A 17,213-nucleotide genomic window follows, 5' to 3' on the forward strand; every position below is an offset into this window, starting at 1 on the left:
AGTTAAAGGTGAGAGTAAAGGGTAAGGTGTGTGTGTGTGTGTGTGTGTGTGTGTGTGTGTGTGTGTGTGTGTGTGTGTGTGTGTGTGTGTAAGTGTGTGTGTGTGTGCTGGGGTTACTGCCCTTTGCAGTGAATGCTGAGCTGGTCTCACATTTCCCCTTTAGGTGAACTTTAACCTTCTCTGTGGGTAGTGGGGGGCGGTCACTGTAGTTCACTGAGCCCTCAGAGAGTAACACAACAACACTTTCCTGCAGTCTCGTGACTTTGGGGCTGATTTATGCTTTTGTTCTCTGTACATGATCATCTGCTGGAACTTAAGATTCTTCAAACCTTTGGGCACAGTCAAAGTCACCTGTCCATCTTCTGTCCATTCGCCTGTCCGTCTCACCTGTGCTGACTGAAAAAGAGACTGCAGCGCATGCTGGTTGTGAGTGAGGGAACAATATCAAAAATATTAAAAACTGTGTAGTCAGAGGTCTAGTTCAGGGACTCCAGTTAGCTGAGGTGAAGCCTAGCAGACAGACAGCAGCTACAGCTGCCTGTGTCACCATCTACCTGTTCACCACAGGCCACGCCTCTAATGATGCAAACTCCAAGCCTTATGCAGTTTAACTCTGATAGCTAACATGGCTGCAGGTTTGTGAGCACGGGTGGGAATGAAAGGTTCAGGTTAGGCCTGATTAGCGCCGTCAGGTGATCAAACTCTCAAACCTGAGCAGGGTGGGAGGAGCCAGTTTAAGACACTGAGCTACAAACAGCATTAAAGTCACAAACACACAAAAAAGATGCATGAAAACAAACAAAGTAAAATGTGAACTTCAGAGGCTGCAGCTGTTTCTGTTTTCATGGACCTCTCAGTCCTGAATGGTCCTCATGAACAAACACACCATGAGGAGGAGGGAGGTGTGGGTGCATCACAGCATGGAAAACAGGCTCTCTGGGTAACTATACCTTTAAAGTAATCAGATTACTCTTGCCACTCTTTGAGTGTTTGGGTCTCCTCGGAGGGAGCATCAGTCCAATGATGCACTCAGCGATGGTAACGAGTCTCATTCTGATGAGTGTTTTTAATGAAGTGAGCAGCAGTCAGGATGCTTTTTGATAACTCCATACCATCATCATCATCATCACTGAGCCCTTCACAGAGCCTTTTTCCTGCATTATTTCAGCATCCTGACTCCTCTGTGTGATCATGACCTCACCGAGCTCTTCTGTTTTAGCGTGCTCTCCTTTTAGTTGTTCCTGTGTGTTCAAAGCAGGGTTTTATTTATTGAGTTTTTCCTTAAATGTTTCTGAAGGATTTGAGTGTGTTTTTATGATACGGGGCTGTTTATGCTGCTGCAGGCTGTGCTTAATGTTTTGTCATCAGGGACTTTATGAAGATGCTGTTTCTGGATTAACTCCACGCCAGCTTTAAGGTGTTTCTGAGCTCCTGGTGAACAGGAAGGTGTGCTGTACCTGAGTCCCCAACACTTCCTGGATTGTGTGTACTGCCGGTGATTTTCCACTTGGCTCTGTGGGAGGCAGAGACCGGAAGAAACCGGAATAATTTTTAGGAGTTGGAACAGGACTGCAGTCCTTACAGAGCAGACGAAGAACTGAGTGCAAACACAGATCTGAGCAGTAACTAAAGCTCAGAGGTTTTTCTGTTTGCCTTCGTCCCGTCACATGCACACACTCCCTGCTTCCTCCTCCTCCTCCTCCTCCTGCTGCAGGGGGAGGCTATAAAAGCCCTGCAGGGGGACAGACAGACACTTTCCACGTCAGTCAGACCGACAGACGGCCTCCTCGCTCGCTCACCTCCTCTGAACAGCACCTGACAGGTAAGCTGGGACAGCAGATGACTCGGGGATCTGCTCGGGGACTTCTTAAAACCACTTCCTGTTTGTTTCTGGCTCAGTCTGCTTCTGGTTTGTTTGCAGCTTTCTGGACTTTTACTCTGAAAGTTCAGTTTGCAGAAGTTTTGCTGAGGAGTTGAGTTAGAGGAGTTCCTCTTCTGAGGCTCAGTTTGTTCCTGTTTGAAGCAGGAAGAGGAACAAAGTTTGAATGGTTTGACTTTGAGTGGCTGAAGGTCACAGAGCTGAGAGACAGACGGGAGAGGCTCAAAGTCCACAGGCAGACAGACCGGCAGGCAGACAGGCAGACAGGCAGGCAGACAGATGGCCTCTGTGGGTCCACGAGGGACCTTTAAAGTGAATCTTTAGAGTTTAAACCCCCATGAGCTCAGAACTGCAGGTTACATCAACTCCACAGCAGCACTTCCTGAATCAGACCTTTCACATTAAAGGCATCATGTTTTACTACATTTAGTAAAGACTCGGCTTCTGTTTTTCACTCAGGTTTCTACTTGTTGCATGGCTGTTATCTTTTCCGTGTAAGTGAGCTCTTCTCTGTCTGATAATCTCTGCTTTCTTTGAGTCACTTTATTCTGTAAGAGTACTGTTTCCTGTCTGAGCTGCTGCTTTCCCAGCATTCAGGAGAGATCCGTAGATCTCTCTGTGCAGCTGCTCAGGATCAGGAGTGGTGGTTTCAGCGTGACTCTGGGTGTAGAAAAGTCCATCAGCTCCTCATAATGAGCCGTGCCCTCCTCCTGAGGGTGTGGGTGGCAGGGGTGTGGTAGCGCGGGGGGGTCTTAAGCCCTCAGTGACGTTGCTGTATCAGAGCTGCATGAGTAGAAACCTGTGAGGAAAACCAGTTTGTCCTCCTCACAACTTTAACTTTATAAAGTCCAGTGAGCTCATGCTCTGAAGGCTGATGGAGGCACAGCATTCATGTTAAAGTAAGGCGCTGCCTCCGTCAGCCCTCGGTGGTCCACGTCTGTGTTAGAACCTCTGCTCCACAGCTGGCTGATGCTCCAGCAGCTGGAGCATCAGCCAGCTGTGCAGGCCTGGATCAAAGGCTCCCTGCAGGCAGATGCGCTGCCCCCACTGGGGTTAACTTTGGTTTAACCCCTCTGCTCTGCAGACCTCAAAGGATGTGTGAGAGGTTTTCTTCTGCAAATCTGCACATGCCAGCATTCAGAGAGCTCCTGCTGGGGTTACAGTGGGCTTGACTGAGCTCAGACTGAATCAGATCAGATCTGTACTGCAGTGTGCAATCAAAGACCTCCAGAACACTACAGGTGTGCCCTCCTCCACCCTGATGGTGAGCTGAACTGACTGCTTGGTTTAGATTTAGGTGTCTTCAGGTTTGGTCTTGGAGCAGCCTGAGGAGGCCTCGGCCCGCCTGCCTGAGACTAAGCTGTGTTCTGTATTAATACCATCCATACACGACAGCTGAAACTGCCAACTCGCTCTGAAAATGAGAGGAAACGAGTTCCCGTCCTGCAGGAACCTCACTGCTGTGAGCACTTCAGCAGCAAAAGCCCCCTGCAGCAGCAGCAGTCTGCAGGGGGCAGGTATCTAAACTTTAAGTGCACATGTGGAATCAGCAGTTGAACCTAAAGTTTGCTGAATTTGGACCAAAATGTGACTTTAACAAAGTTCCACTGACTGCAAACGTCTCCTGAAGGTTTGGATTCAGTGATTCTGTTTGGATAAAATCAGGAACAATCAGATGAACCCAGACTGTGTACAGGAGAAACATTTACTGTAATGCGTCTGAGTCTCAGGGTTTAAATAAAGTTGGAGCCGCAGCGCCTCCAGTGTACGAGCCTCTGTCAGAGAGCAGCTGTTAGAGTTTACTCAGCCTGAAAGCAGATCTGAGGCAGGGCTGACCCACGCTCACTGCACTGAGTTAAACTGGGAGCATGTGTTTGTAAAGGCCATCAGTGTAAGAGCTCAGCTGTTCAGCCTGACACACAAATGCTCTTACATAACACACACGTGACGACCGCTGTGAATGAACCCGCTCACAGGAGGACCGGAGCAGGAGTCTGAGCGGTCTCTGACTCGGCCCCGAGACCTTCAGCTCTGAGGTGAAGCGGGTCATATGCACCAGGCTTGAGTTATCGCAGGCTAATATCAGCTCGGTCACAAATGCCTCTTCAAATGTCAGGAGCATTAATAAGAGTCTGTGTAACTCAAGACCAGCAGGGAGGAAGTCATGACCTCTGCTGAAAGGTCAGGGGAAAAGGTCAAAGGCTCCCACGCAGCTGCGTTAGTATAAATAACCCACACAGGGACGACACCCCCCCCCCTCCTGTCTGCAGAATGGTTTGTCCCTCTCTCTGGTGCAGCCCTGTGGCTGCCAATCAGGAGTGCAGGGCTGTGATTGGCTCTGTGGGCAGAGTCTGGTAAGGGAGGTCATCATGGAGGCGTGATGGCATTACACAGGATCTCTGCAGCAGGTCCTGTTCATGGGGAGCTTCTTCTTTTTAAAGTCATGCCTGTTAACATTCAAATGAATCCTAAAGCTTTATTGACACCAGAGTGGGTGACAGCTCTTCATGTAAACTCAGTGTAACAGCTGCTTCTGTCTCCTCCTGCAGTCAGGATGTCCATCACCAAGATCCACGCTCGCGAGATTCTGGACTCCAGAGGAAACCCCACCGTGGAGGTGGACCTGTGGACGGCCAAAGGTGAGCCACCGTTACCTTTGAACTGAGCATGACGCACTTCCTGTTTGCAGAAGTTCAGTAACCTGACGGTCAAACTGCATCTCAGGTCTGTTCAGGGCTGCCGTTCCCAGCGGCGCTTCAACTGGAGTCCACGAGGCGCTGGAGCTCCGTGATGGAGACAAGACCCGCTACCTGGGCAAAGGTAGGCGGAGCCAAATGGCAGGGGGCAGGGATAAATGCTGCATTTATCAAGGCTAATGCCTGTTTCTCTGCAGGAGTTTTATTCCAAAGGCACATATTGATCAGAAACACACAGGCTGAACAAATGGAATCTGTAAACTTTAATAAAAAGAGCAAACTCAATAAAAGCAAAAACAATCATTAAATCAAAGTTATTGAGTAACAAATGAGCAGATTAATGTTTAACCACCTTCAGAGAATTAAATTGTTCCAGTAGTTCAAATGTTCAATTTTCCTCGTGTCCCTGCAGGTACCGTGAAGGCTGTGGAGCACGTCAACAAGGACATCGCCCCTAAGCTGATTGAGAAGGTATCTGTGGTTACTGATGTAAGCTTGGTGCTAATCTAATACAGTTTAACAGCTGCAGGCTAATGCTAACCATTTCATCCCGGCTCCACAGAAATTCAGTGTTGTCGACCAGGAGAAGATCGACAAGTTCATGCTGGAGCTGGACGGCACCGAGAACAAATGTAAGAGTTCAAAAAGCACCTCATGAATGCGCTTCAAAGACTTCTCTGAAGGGTGGAGCTGCAAACCCACCCCAAACAAGATTCAGGTGTAAGAACCAAAAACCAGTAAACTTGATATTCACCAGGAAACAAACTCGTAGAAAAGTGAGGAGAAACGAGTGAAGGCAAAGCTGGAAGCACCACATTCCTAGGCACTGGTTTGCATCCAGGCGCTACAATCAGGATATTACATCTACTGTAGATGAAGGTTAATCACATGTGTAGTTGGAGCCACATGGCTCTATTTTAGAGTGGCTGCCCTTTGCCTCCTTTACCCTGGAGGACCCTGCACTGCTGTGTAACTGTCTCGTGTTTGTCTGCAGCCAAGTTTGGTGCCAATGCCATCCTGGGCGTGTCGCTGGCCGTCTGTAAGGCCGGAGCGGCGGAGAAAGGCGTTCCCTTGTACCGCCACATCGCTGACCTTGCTGGACACAAAGATGTCATCCTTCCCGTCCCTGTGAGTGGGAGGGGCTTAGGATCAAATGAAGGGGGAAACTGGTGTTTGCACTGGTGATGCTGTAAACATGTTTATTTCTGCTGTAAAGTTGGACATTAACATGGGAGTCTATGGGGACTGTCTAATCAGCCTCTAGTGGACAATAGAGACACCTTTATGATTCAGCTCCAGAGATCAAAGCTTTAGCGCACTGTTGGGCTAACTTCTTTTTAATGTCTGCAGGCCTTTAACGTGATTAACGGTGGTAGCCATGCCGGAAACAAACTGGCCATGCAAGAGTTCATGATCCTGCCAGTTGGAGCCTCAAACTTCCATGAGGCCATGAGGATTGGAGCGGAGGTTTGTAAACTCTGCACGACTGCATCTGTATCTGCATTTGTATCTGCTTTAAACTGTGAATTGTTTAACTATCACTACTTGGTGTTCAGGTCTACCATAACCTGAAGAACGTCATCAAGGCTAAATATGGAAAGGATGCCACCAATGTGGGGGATGAGGGCGGTTTTGCTCCCAACATCCTAGAGAACAATGAGGGTGAGACCTGCACCTATCCATGACTGCACTGTGCAGTTTATCTTTGTTGGTGTAAATCTGAGTGCGATAATGTGGAGTTTATTTGTGTATACTTCTGTTGCTTTGCTGTGGTTAAAACTGAAGGTCAGGGTCAGTCAGCTGACCCAGATGAACTGATCACAGAGCTGATTCATAGAAACACACTAATAAGCAATGTTACAATCCTGTGTAATTTGTCTTCAGTTATTCCAGAATAGCTTCCATCAGTGACTCTTTTGTGCTCACAGCTCTGGAGCTGCTGAAGACCGCCATCGAGAAGGCCGGTTACCCCGATAAGATCATCATTGGCATGGACGTGGCCGCCTCAGAGTTCTTCCGCAGCGGGAAGTACGACCTGGACTTCAAGTCCCCCGACGACCCATCCAGACACATCAGCGGCGAGCAGCTGGGCGACTTGTACCGCAGCTTCATCAAGAACTACCCCGGTAAGAACAGCCAGAGCTGCTGCAATGAACACGTCCTCATAATGCTGCACTGCTCACATCCTGAGTGTAGAACAGTTTATTCAAATTGATGTTAAATGATTTAAGTTATATTTACCCCTTACCATTTAGGAAACTATTAAACAAATGTTCTGACATGGACAACGTGACCAGTAAAGCTGGTAACTACTGTATAAAGAATTGCTGCTGTAGTAATGATTTTTCCCTAGAATTACTGAGGGGAGCAGAGGCCTTTGGACTTAAGGGGGTCCAGCTGCTGATAAAGGAATAAATTCTTTTAAAGACTGATCACCTTTTAACCTGCAGTTTGTTTTTTGTTTTTTTCCCCCTCATTTTAAAAAAAGGAAATCAAGTAATAAAATTAACTTGGGGAATCTCAGGAGTTTTGAAGTCTGGGTGCAGTAGCATCATCCAGCCTGTCGGGGTCACTGTAGTGTTTTGGCTGTAAAAACTGTTTCTCTTCAATGTCTTTGTTTCTGTCTCCAGTTCAGTCCATTGAGGATCCATTTGACCAGGATGACTGGGAGCACTGGGCCAAATTCACCTCCTCCGTAGACATCCAGGTGAGGTGTGCAGTCACATGACAAAAGGTGACTGGCTGGCTTTACTTTGGTATTTACAGGCATGATATTGGTCAGGATGTTTGTCAGCTTTCTGGAATCAGGAACATAACCTGAAACTGGTTCTACCTGGGGTTCTTCCTGGAAGAACAGTTTCAGGTACGGTTCCCGATTCCAGAAAGAAAATATTGCAGTAATGTAGCAACATGATCATAACTCACCTGTTTCTGCTCCAACCAGATCGTAGGAGATGACCTTACTGTCACCAACCCAAAGAGGATCCAGCAGGCAGTGGAGAAGAAGGCCTGCAACTGTCTGCTGCTCAAAGTCAACCAGATTGGCTCCGTCACCGAGTCCATCCAGGCGTAAGACAGTGATCGGAGCTACTGCAATTTTCCTTTGAGACCAGTGTTAGATATGGACTGTGAATTAAATACATCTGTCTCTCAGGTGTAAGCTGGCTCAGAGCAGCGGCTGGGGCGTGATGGTCAGCCATCGCTCTGGAGAGACCGAAGACACCTTCATCGCTGACCTGGTGGTGGGACTCTGCACTGGACAGGTATGTAAACATCATCAGCCAGTCTGAGATTATAATCTGTTCATGAGAACCACATAGATCAGGAAACTATCATCAGAGTCGGTAAATGGCTGCAGGACTGATTTTTCTCAGTCAAACTCGGATCATAAAGCTTTAAGAGCTAAGAGACCATCAGATCTGGTCCCCTCCCAGAGAAGGTACGTCAGGACCTGGGACTCCCTGACCTCTGTGGGCCACTGCCCATGTTTTGGACAAATCTTAATCAATGACCTGTTTTTGATTACCTGCAGTCCCTTCATTCCTTCCCACTCAGTTTACCTGTCTGTGTGGAATGAAGGGATGAAACGCGACTGGTCAATAAACAAACTGGAATCCGAACGTTTCCTGAACCAAATCCTTCTCTAACCAGATTCTCCAGATGTGAACATCTGTTCAGAGACTGTTGAATCTTTACTGGCTCATGTACTCTACATAAAGGACCTAAAGAAGCAGGATTTGGATCATTTGGAAGCTTATATGGTTTAAAAAAAAAAAAAAAAAAAGGGTCACTGGAGGGAAGAGAAGCCCCCAAACTCCAGCAGGAACCTTATTCTGCCTCTTTGTTTCAGATTAAGACCGGTGCCCCCTGCAGATCAGAGCGTCTGGCCAAATACAACCAGCTGATGAGGTAAGAACTCTGAAAATGCCAACGTAAAAGCATAGGCTCTTTGTTCACAAAATAAAAGCACAGCTAACCTGACCTCTGACCTACAGGATCGAGGAGGAGCTCGGAGACAAGGCCAAGTTCGCCGGCAAAGACTTCCGCCACCCAAAGATCAACTAAAGCCTCACGCTGCCTTCCCCTCTGTTGCTGCGGCAACTGACTGACACCTGATGACCCCGGAGGCCCCTCACCCTTCAACTGGGGGTGAGAGGTTAGAGGTCACGGTGGGGTTTACCCTGCCTTTCTAGCTGTAATTCCATTAAAGATGTTTTCTATATAAAACAAACATTAAAGAGTGAAAATGGAAAAATGTGTCTGTTTGCTAACTTCTAAAGGTCGCTGATATCTTTCACTCTCGGTCAGAGCTGAGCTCTGCGGCGCATTGTGGAGGTGGGAGTGGCATCAGGGATGGTGAAGGAAACTGGTTCTGATCCAGCTTCTGGTTTAACACTTCAAACAGCACAACACTGATCAGTTCTTTAGAGGAAAGTCCAGCTTTCAGGATTCGTGTTCTTTAAAGATGTTACTGTGATATCTGCTGCAGAAGCTCAGACTATAACCACCATGATGTTTGGAAGAAGGTTCTGAGTCTGTGGTTGGCTGGATCCTCTGGGGTTTCCTCCCTCAGTCCACTGACACAGGTTAACTCATCAGGACTGTCTGTATGAAGCCGAGCAGGCGGTAATGTTAGACTGAGATCGTTCCAGGTGGTAACCAGGGCCTGCCTTAGCGCGTAACATGGACCCGACAGCTGGAGCAGGTTTCTGCTCCGTCCCTGTTCAGAGACGGGCTGAGGAGCAGCAGTAATAAATCTGCACATTTCTAATACAACAAACCTTTGAATCTGTCAAAATGCCAACAAATCTGAGTAATCAGTGACTATTTCAGCCTCCAGTTTACATATAATCTCTACAGAACACTGTGAGGAGCTGTTTTTGTGCCACTCAGCTGCTCATTCAGTGCAGTTCTGCCATGAAGGCACAAAATGACACATCTGAAGGAACCGTGCGTGCACAGCCGCAGGCTCTGAGCTCAGATGCAAATGAGAGGAAGTCTGACAGATGGAACGACTGTTTTTACTACGAAAATGTCACGAATGATTTGCACTCATCAGATAAACGAACACTGAGGAAGCTGCACGAGCCAGAGCAGGGCGAACACACATTGTGTGTGTCTGAGTGAGACTCTGTGTGTGTCATTTACTCTTTAAGGGCTGCATCTCCAGCGCTGGAAAGCTGCTCTGTTTATTCCTGCTGACATTTCCTTTCTGAGTGTGGTGTCTTTCCTGGAGCAGCTGGTGCTTTCCAGGCATTGTGCCATTCATTAGAATACCTGCACTTCCTCTTCCTCTAAGCTTCATCACGGGCCGCTCGTTGGTGTTAAACAAAAGCACAGCCAGGCTCATTTGAACCCAGGTTGAGGTCTGCCGTGGACATGAAGCTTCAGCTCGTTCTGGGAACGGTTTTAAACACAGGAAGTGTCTTTATATCAAAATCTCTCAGCAAGAGAGGAGGCGACACGATTATCTGTGCAGCCTGGTGGAGAACGAAGGGAAGCTTTCCCACACACACAGAGACACACACACACACAGGCGCGGCTGTGACGTCAATGCTGCTCGGTGGAGGAGTCTGGGCTGCAGACAGCCTGTTGCCTGGAGATGAGCAGCGGCCGTGCTGCAGTTTGCTCTGAAACCATCAAAATGAATCTCAAAATAATCTCACATCCATACGATCACTGTGCACAACAACCTGCAGCTGTGTGTTACACAGGTGGAGCACAGGCAAATCTTGTATTACTGTCCGATCTCCTCTCTGTGCCCTCTGACCTGTGATTGGACGCCTGACACACACACACAGACACAATAACCCATCTTCCTCTCTAATCAGGTGATTGATGACCTATTACACCCCCCCCCCCCCCCCCCCCCCCATGTGTGTTTTATGTGTTGCTGATGACGTGCGAGGCTGAATGGGGGCGGGGTTTTGTCTTATGAGGACAAAGACAGCAGGGGGTCATTAAACACAAACACACACACACACACACACACACACACACACACACACACACACACACACACACACACCTCTCCTTTGGAGCATGTGTACCTCTGTGACCCCGCCCCTGTCCACAGGAAATAGTTGCTAACCACGAACCCGTCTCTGTGGTGATGCTTTACGAACAGACAGGACGACCGAGGTCAGAGGTCATGACGAGAGAGAGAGAGAGAGAAAGGAGAAGATATCCTGTGAGTTGGGTACAGGGATAATACTGGCTCCTGATTGGCTGACCAATCACACACAATAATTCCAGGAATCCTGGAAGCTCCTCAAAGACTGTTTGATCGATTCGTTCTACCTGGACAATTCCTGGAACTCAGATGACAGTGTGTGTGATATATATATATAATGATGTGGTGTAGTGTGCAGTCATGAGTGAGGTGAGGAGTTCAGTAGTGTAACAGATAATGGTAAATGGACTAGTTCTTATATAGCGCTTTTCTACTCAGATATGAGCACTCAAAGCGCTTACACAACACGTTTACATTTACCCATGCACACCCATTCATACAAGCACTTCCATGATTAATTAATTAAGCTAAGTGCTTTAATTATGTAACATTCACTCACATTCATACTCCGACAGAACGGTCGGAGAGCAACTTGGGGTTAAGTATCTTGCCCAAGGATACATTGGCATGCAGCCAGCAGTAGCCAGGAATTGAACCACTGACTTCCGATCAGTAGGTGACCTGCTCTACCTACTGAGCTACAGCCACCCCATGGAAAAAAAGCTATTCCTGAGCTGGCACAGGTACTCCTGTATCTCCTCCCAGAGGGCCCCTTAAGGACCCCAGGACTATTTTCAAGCTCTTCAGAATCTCCTGGTAGTTCCTCAAGGAGTGTCTGAGTGACTCTGTCTACCTCCAACAACCTAAAACATCAAAGAAGCTCCACAGGAACACTTTGCAACCTTTGTTACTTCTGCTAAATACTCCAGGCCTCAAAAAACCCTTCTGTAAACTCCCAGAACATGATTTTCCTTATGGATAACAGTATTTAAAGCCCTCTGCAGAGTCTTTAAGTACCATTAGAACCTCTCTGTTAACATCTGGAACCTTCAAGACCCCCAAAATATCAGTGACTGATTCAGCCAATTAATTTCCATTTAGTTCTATCACAAGAGCTTCTTTCAGAACATCAAGGAACATCTGTTTGTAGAACCTCTGAGAGCGCTCCTGGAACTTCCCCAGTGACAATAATGGACACTAGAGGATACACAAGAATTGGAAGCCCCTCAAAAACTCTGAAGAAGCCCCTCAGACATTATGAATCTCCTCATGGATGATTCTGTCTTCTGTCATGACCTTTAGAACATCTTCAAATGTTCAAAGGTTCACCTGAACCTGTTTGCTGACTCCTGGAACCTTTTCAAGAACCCTGGAACATTTCAAGGTCTACATGAACCTACTCAGTGACTTTTTGGGTCTCTTCCTTTCTATTTAGTGCTTTCATAATTTCTCCTGGAAGCATTTACTCCCCTCCAGAACATCTAGATGTCTGAGGGTTGTTTTGAGGGTTTGTGGAACCTCCTCCAGGCCTCCCAGAAACCCCTGAAAGATGTTTATAGCCTCGTCACAGGCCACTGGATGTCCACAGGCATTGTAAAGACTCCTCAGCTTGACCTGGGAAAGACCCAGGAACCTTCTAACGAGGACAATCTGAGCCCCTCATGAAACTTTCCTGTGGCCTTTGAAACTCCACAAGGACTTCAGGATGCTATTAAACCAGCACATGAACCCTTTAAAAACCAAGGAAACCTTTGCACCAAGAGTGCTTCGATTTCCTCCAGAACTTCAGGCCCTTTGGACCTTAAACCCTCATTTGTTGATGGAACCTCCTTAAATGTGTTCTCATTTGTGAAGCATACATTCACTCAGTGTGTCTGTGTGTGAGTGTGTGAACCCGTTGTCTGGGGCGATAGCAGTAAGAATGTGTGACATCACAGCGCTGAGTCGTATAAAAGTGTCAGTCTGCCGGCGGCACGCAGACACGACCCGTCCTGAGACGAGACAGGACAGACACCAGCAGACTAGACAGCACGACTTCTGAGAACCATCATCAATTATTGTGATTGATCAGACGACCAGCAGCATCTTCTGGAGTTTGTTGTGTTCATTTTGTCTTTGACTTTTGTTTTTGAGCATCCTCCTGTCAGTAAGTTCTGCTTCTTTATCATCCTGTTCATCATTTTTATTGATGCATAAAGGTCAATAAAGTAAATTTGAACTCATAAATGCCATCGAATTTTTAAAAAATCGACATTTAAATTTACTGACTAACTAGGACGAAGATTAAATCTAATTACTGCAACACATATCCCAATAAAGATTTATTCAAATGTAATAATTAAAGACTAAAAAAAACAATTAATTCTGACTAGTTCTAAATAGAAAAACTATTTTAACTTGAAAATGTTCAAACTCCAGATTTTCTCCAGTTTAATAAAAAAAATCTGAACTGACAAAAATATTTTGCTCTTAGTTAATTTATTCCATATAAGTTACTAAACTGTAATCTAATAATTCATAATTTATAACAAAAAATATGTAATTTAAAGTAATATAATCAGTTGGCCCAGCTAATTTAATTTAATTCAATTTAATGTTGAGAGATATGGGTGACAGGTTAAAAAGACATGTAAAAGCTTCATGACACAATAAACAGAAAACTAAAATAAAGAAATCCACAAAACAGAAAAGAACAAACTCAAAGCTGATCTGCTAAAATACACAAATAAATTCAGATTTGTGTTAAAACATACTTTCAGTTCTTCACAGTGTTCAGTGTAATCTGATTCCATAGTTACTTTTTTAATGCCACAACAAAATTAGACCCCGTTAGTCTTTATCCCCTCATCAGATAATCTCACCACACTATTAACTGCATTCAAACACATGAATGACTTCGTCGACTGAACATCATGGTGCGATGATGTTCACCCCTTCGACAAACAGCAGGCACTGTTGTCTTTAACACCCTCCAATCAGAGCTGGACAAGCCCCCCAAATAAAGTCTTAAAGGAGACATATCATGAAAATCCACTTTTTTAGTCCTTAAATACATTTTGTTGTGTATTTTGAGTGTGTAGCAGTGCAGGAAATTTAAATGTATTCTGTCCCGGTGCTGCGTAGATATCTTTATATTCTTTTTGGGTCATATTTTTCAGTCTGTTCAGTTTTCTCTAATCTCTGTTACGTTCTCTTTCCTCTTACGTCACAGTCTTTGCTGTCGAACTGCTAAACAAGGACATGGACTTCTGGCTTACCGATTTCCTGAATCCGCCATTTTTTTCTTGCAGTGATTTTGTAGTCCAAGTTCAGTTATGCCGAAGTTGCAAATAGACGAGTCCAAATGCTCGGTTGTTGGTGTATTAACCCACACGATTCCTTACATCGCACCCGGCATCAGAGCCTCTTCAAAGTGCTTGTTTCTCTGCTGGTACTGTAGATAATCGTATCGCTGCTATCAAACTCCAAAAATGGTCAAACAGGGTGGAGTGGAACGCTCTGCGACCTGGAGGGGGGGCGGGGCGTGAAATGTCTCATTCACATATAAAGAGACCAAAACGAGCACCTCAGAACAGGTGTAACAGAGGGATCTGTGGAGCTGCAATAACGAGGAGTTCAGACCAAATCATTGCAGTGCTACTTTATACAGACCACAATGAATGATTTACATATGAAAAGGAAGGATTTAAAAGCCTGATATGTGCCTTTTAATGTCACAGTTTCATTTCCTCGATCATGTGTTATTTGTTTAATGGAATCTTTTTTCTCCAACAAAGATGGCTGCTGCTTCATCTACTTTTATTCCCCTCGTCCTCCTCTTCCTCGCTGTCACTGTGGACTCAAGACCTTCACCTCAACGAGGCAACAAACAGGTCAGTTTAGATTCCATCATCATCTTCATCATCTTCATGCTCATTATCTAAAGCAGGGGTGGCCAACTCCAGGCCTCGAGAGCAGGTGTCCTGCAGGTTTTAGATGTGTTCCTGATCCAACACACCTGAATCACATATAGAAGTCATTAGCAGGACTCACAGACACAGTCCAGAGGTCCACTTCAGGGACTCCAGTTAGCTGAGGTGAAGCCTAGCAGACAGTTAGCAGCTACAGCCGCCTGTGTTGCCAACCACCTGTCAGTCAAAGAGGCCACGCCCCTAACAATAGAATAGTTGTTGTGGTTTTAGAATCAAGAATATAATTTAAGCCTAAATAAAAGGTAGAGGACCGGTAACAGAGCCCTGTGGAACTCCAGGCCCTCTAAGAAAATGCTGTTGATCTCTGTTGGTTACTGCATCCAGATATACTCTGATCTGAGTGTAAAAGTTTCAGATCAGACATTTAGAGGCTTATTATCCACATGTACTCTTGTTTTTTGACACCCCTGCCAACTATTTTCAGCTCTCTGTTATTGCACTCAGTTGGCTAATTACATATAAATCTGTTCACGACTCATTAAAGAACAACATTTGTGTTTCTCTGTGTGAAGCTGAAGGTATCTCCAGTATTTTTATCTGACAGCCAGTCTTACATGCAGAACCAGAGGAAGTATTATATCCTTTACTAAAGGAAAAGCACTTACACCACAGTGTAGCACTGATTTGTATGGCACGCTAACTGATGCATGACATGGCTTCATTTAATTTTTATGTGGGACCAATAGTCTGAGTAATCTGACTACTTTAAGTACTCTGTGTACTTGGGGTGTATTTACTGACATACACTCAGTAGAAAATTACACTGATTATATTTCAGGTCTTACACACTCTGTTTGGCTCTCATCTTTCAACTCTCATCTTGGCCAACCCCACCTCTGATGACATCACAGAGGGATCGGCCGGACGCCCCGCCCAGGCTTCCTCATCTCCCTCTGGAGTATTGCCTGTGAGCCACGCCCCGGTGAAGCGACTGGTTGACAGGAAGGAGGCAGTTCCTCAGTTCTTCCTTGACTTCCTGCGGCGGCAGGCCAAGATGCGGAGGCGGAGCCGCAAGTCGATGGTGGGAGGCAGAGGATGCTTCGGGATGAAGATGGACCGTATCGGCTCCATGAGCGGGCTGGGCTGTTAGACGTGCCTGTCATCATGGTAACCACGGGGCTAGCTCACTTCTGCTTGACCTTACGTGACCTCTGACCCTCCAAGGATGAACTTTTCCACTGGGCAGGGATTTCATGTTAGAACTTTATTAACAAAGGACTCAAAGAAATGTACAGAAACGTACAGAGTCCTACTAATGACCTGTGACCCCTGGCTTCAGCCAGCAGGACGCTGTGTGTGTGTGTGTGTGTGTGTGTGTGTGTGTGTGTGTGAGAGAGAGAGAGAGAGAGAGAGAGAGAGAGAGAGAGACGAGCATGTGTTAAACATGTAGATATTTGTGTGTGTCATGATGTTTTCACACATGAAGCGTGTGGCTCAGTGCAGGAAATGGTGTGCCTGACACACCTTTTCACTACAGGAAATAGTGTGTGCGGTTCAGCAGAGGGGCGGAGTCTGCACAGGGCGTGCAGGTGTGGGAAAGGCCTGATCAGACAGTTTTTGGGCTCATGTGTAGGAGACTTCACAACTGCAGTGCAAGTGTGAAAACAGCTTAATGGACGGCCATGTGTTAAACATGCAGGTGTGTGTTTGTGTGTGTTTGTGTGGACAGACTGCAGGCTGCAATAAACCACAGAGAAACCTCACTGTGCTCCTGCTGCTTTGATTCAACAGGGAATTAAAATCCCTGTGAGCAGGTATTTATTGAATCATTATTATTAAAGCTTCATTTCTTGCTGCGTGAACTTCCTGTTCTGTGGTGCCACTGAGTGGATGTTACGGTGTTTCCATCAAAGAAGAAGAACCCTAAACAGGAGTCTCTGGGAGGGGCCGGCTGAGACATATTTATCTGTTATTTAAGCAGGAAAACTGTTGAGATTAAAAACATGCTGGCTGCAGGGTCCAGGTGAAGGTGGTGGCAGCTGGAGCCCCATTGCTGGCTGCAACCTTTAGGGGGCGCCACAGCTGATCATCTGCCTCCATTTGCCTCCATCTTCCCCTATCCCAGCATCCTCCTCCATCACTCCAACCCTCTGCATGTCCTCACTCACTGCATCCATGAACCTCCTCTGAGGTCTTCCTCTTCTCCTCCTGCCTGCAGCTCCATCTTCATCCTCCTTTGTCCAGTTCATCCACCCTCCCTCCTCTGCACATGTCCAAACCATCTCAGAAAATAAACACAATTCAGTGTTATTTCACTTTTAGGACTTGCCTGCTTTAAGGTGTCAGGTTTATAAAATAAAAGCCTACTTTTCACCCCCTCGAGCTTCCTTTTTTTTTAGCCAACTCAACTTTATAACAAAAGTGACAGCAGAGTGACTGACGGCAGTGACCCGCAGGAACCCTGTTTCCTAATGTGAGACCAGTCTGACCAGCAGCAGACAGTCTGTCAGTGGCCTCCTTCTGTCCTTGGACTCTGTAAGAGCAGCTCTGAATGATTCACAGGCCTTATCCTGGGCCTTTCTCTGTCTGAAGCTCTTCAGCTGCCTCTCTTTAAGGGCCTCCTCCCTAAAAGCACACTTTCTTCCAGTTGGCTGACTTCTGGAAGCCTGCCGAGGGGCACTGCCTTGCACTTAGGATGTGCTATGTTTGTAGCA

General features: G+C 46.4%; 3 protein-coding genes across 4 annotated transcripts in view; all 3 read left to right on the plus strand.

Annotated features, from left to right (window-relative positions):
• LOC115776948 (NLR family CARD domain-containing protein 3-like) overlaps positions 1 to 17,213 on the plus strand; it is a 507,515-nt gene that overhangs the window by 263,715 nt on the left and 226,587 nt on the right. The gene's annotated exons all lie outside the window — the stretch shown is intronic.
• On the plus strand, positions 1,697 to 8,830 carry LOC115776956 (beta-enolase). 2 transcript variants are annotated; one of them, XM_030724764.1, is made up of 14 exons: positions 1,697 to 1,822; positions 4,429 to 4,518; positions 4,604 to 4,699; positions 4,988 to 5,046; positions 5,138 to 5,207; positions 5,570 to 5,703; positions 5,926 to 6,042; positions 6,132 to 6,237; positions 6,504 to 6,701; positions 7,206 to 7,282; positions 7,520 to 7,644; positions 7,730 to 7,838; positions 8,426 to 8,484; positions 8,571 to 8,830. In XM_030724764.1, exons 2-14 carry the CDS (start codon positions 4,434 to 4,436, stop codon positions 8,638 to 8,640), a joined length of 1,305 nt encoding a protein of 434 aa, XP_030580624.1. In that variant the 5' UTR covers positions 1,697 to 1,822; positions 4,429 to 4,433; the 3' UTR covers positions 8,641 to 8,830. The 2 variants fall into 2 exon arrangements, with proteins under 2 accessions (XP_030580624.1, XP_030580625.1); XM_030724765.1 differs by having other exon boundaries at positions 1,747 to 1,822; positions 4,429 to 4,449; positions 4,646 to 4,699.
• LOC115776974 (C-type natriuretic peptide 2-like) lies at positions 12,584 to 15,872 on the plus strand. Its single transcript, XM_030724793.1, has 3 exons — positions 12,584 to 12,734; positions 14,365 to 14,460; positions 15,338 to 15,872. The coding sequence occupies exons 2-3, from the start codon at positions 14,365 to 14,367 to the stop codon at positions 15,647 to 15,649; spliced, it is 408 nt and encodes a 135-aa protein (XP_030580653.1). The 5' UTR covers positions 12,584 to 12,734; the 3' UTR covers positions 15,650 to 15,872.

The sequence above is a fragment of the Archocentrus centrarchus genome, unplaced genomic scaffold (genome assembly GCF_007364275.1).
Source record: "Archocentrus centrarchus isolate MPI-CPG fArcCen1 unplaced genomic scaffold, fArcCen1 scaffold_41_ctg1, whole genome shotgun sequence".
NCBI classification, from domain to species: domain Eukaryota; kingdom Metazoa; phylum Chordata; class Actinopteri; order Cichliformes; family Cichlidae; genus Archocentrus; species Archocentrus centrarchus.

Excerpts from the sequence above, each read along its gene's own strand:
- LOC115776956 (XM_030724764.1), top strand. The coding sequence starts at position 4,434 with ATGTCCATCACCAAGATCCACGCTCGCGAGATTCTGGACTCCAGAGGA. Across the intron at positions 5,047-5,137 it reads CCCCTAAGCTGATTGAGAAG|AAATTCAGTGTTGTCGACCA; the intron begins GTATCTGTGGTT and ends CCGGCTCCACAG. Across the intron at positions 7,283-7,519 it reads CCTCCTCCGTAGACATCCAG|ATCGTAGGAGATGACCTTAC; the intron begins GTGAGGTGTGCA and ends TGCTCCAACCAG.
- LOC115776974 (XM_030724793.1), top strand. The coding sequence starts at position 14,365 with ATGGCTGCTGCTTCATCTACTTTTATTCCCCTCGTCCTCCTCTTCCTC. Across the intron at positions 14,461-15,337 it reads CTCAACGAGGCAACAAACAG|GTCTTACACACTCTGTTTGG; the intron begins GTCAGTTTAGAT and ends ATTATATTTCAG.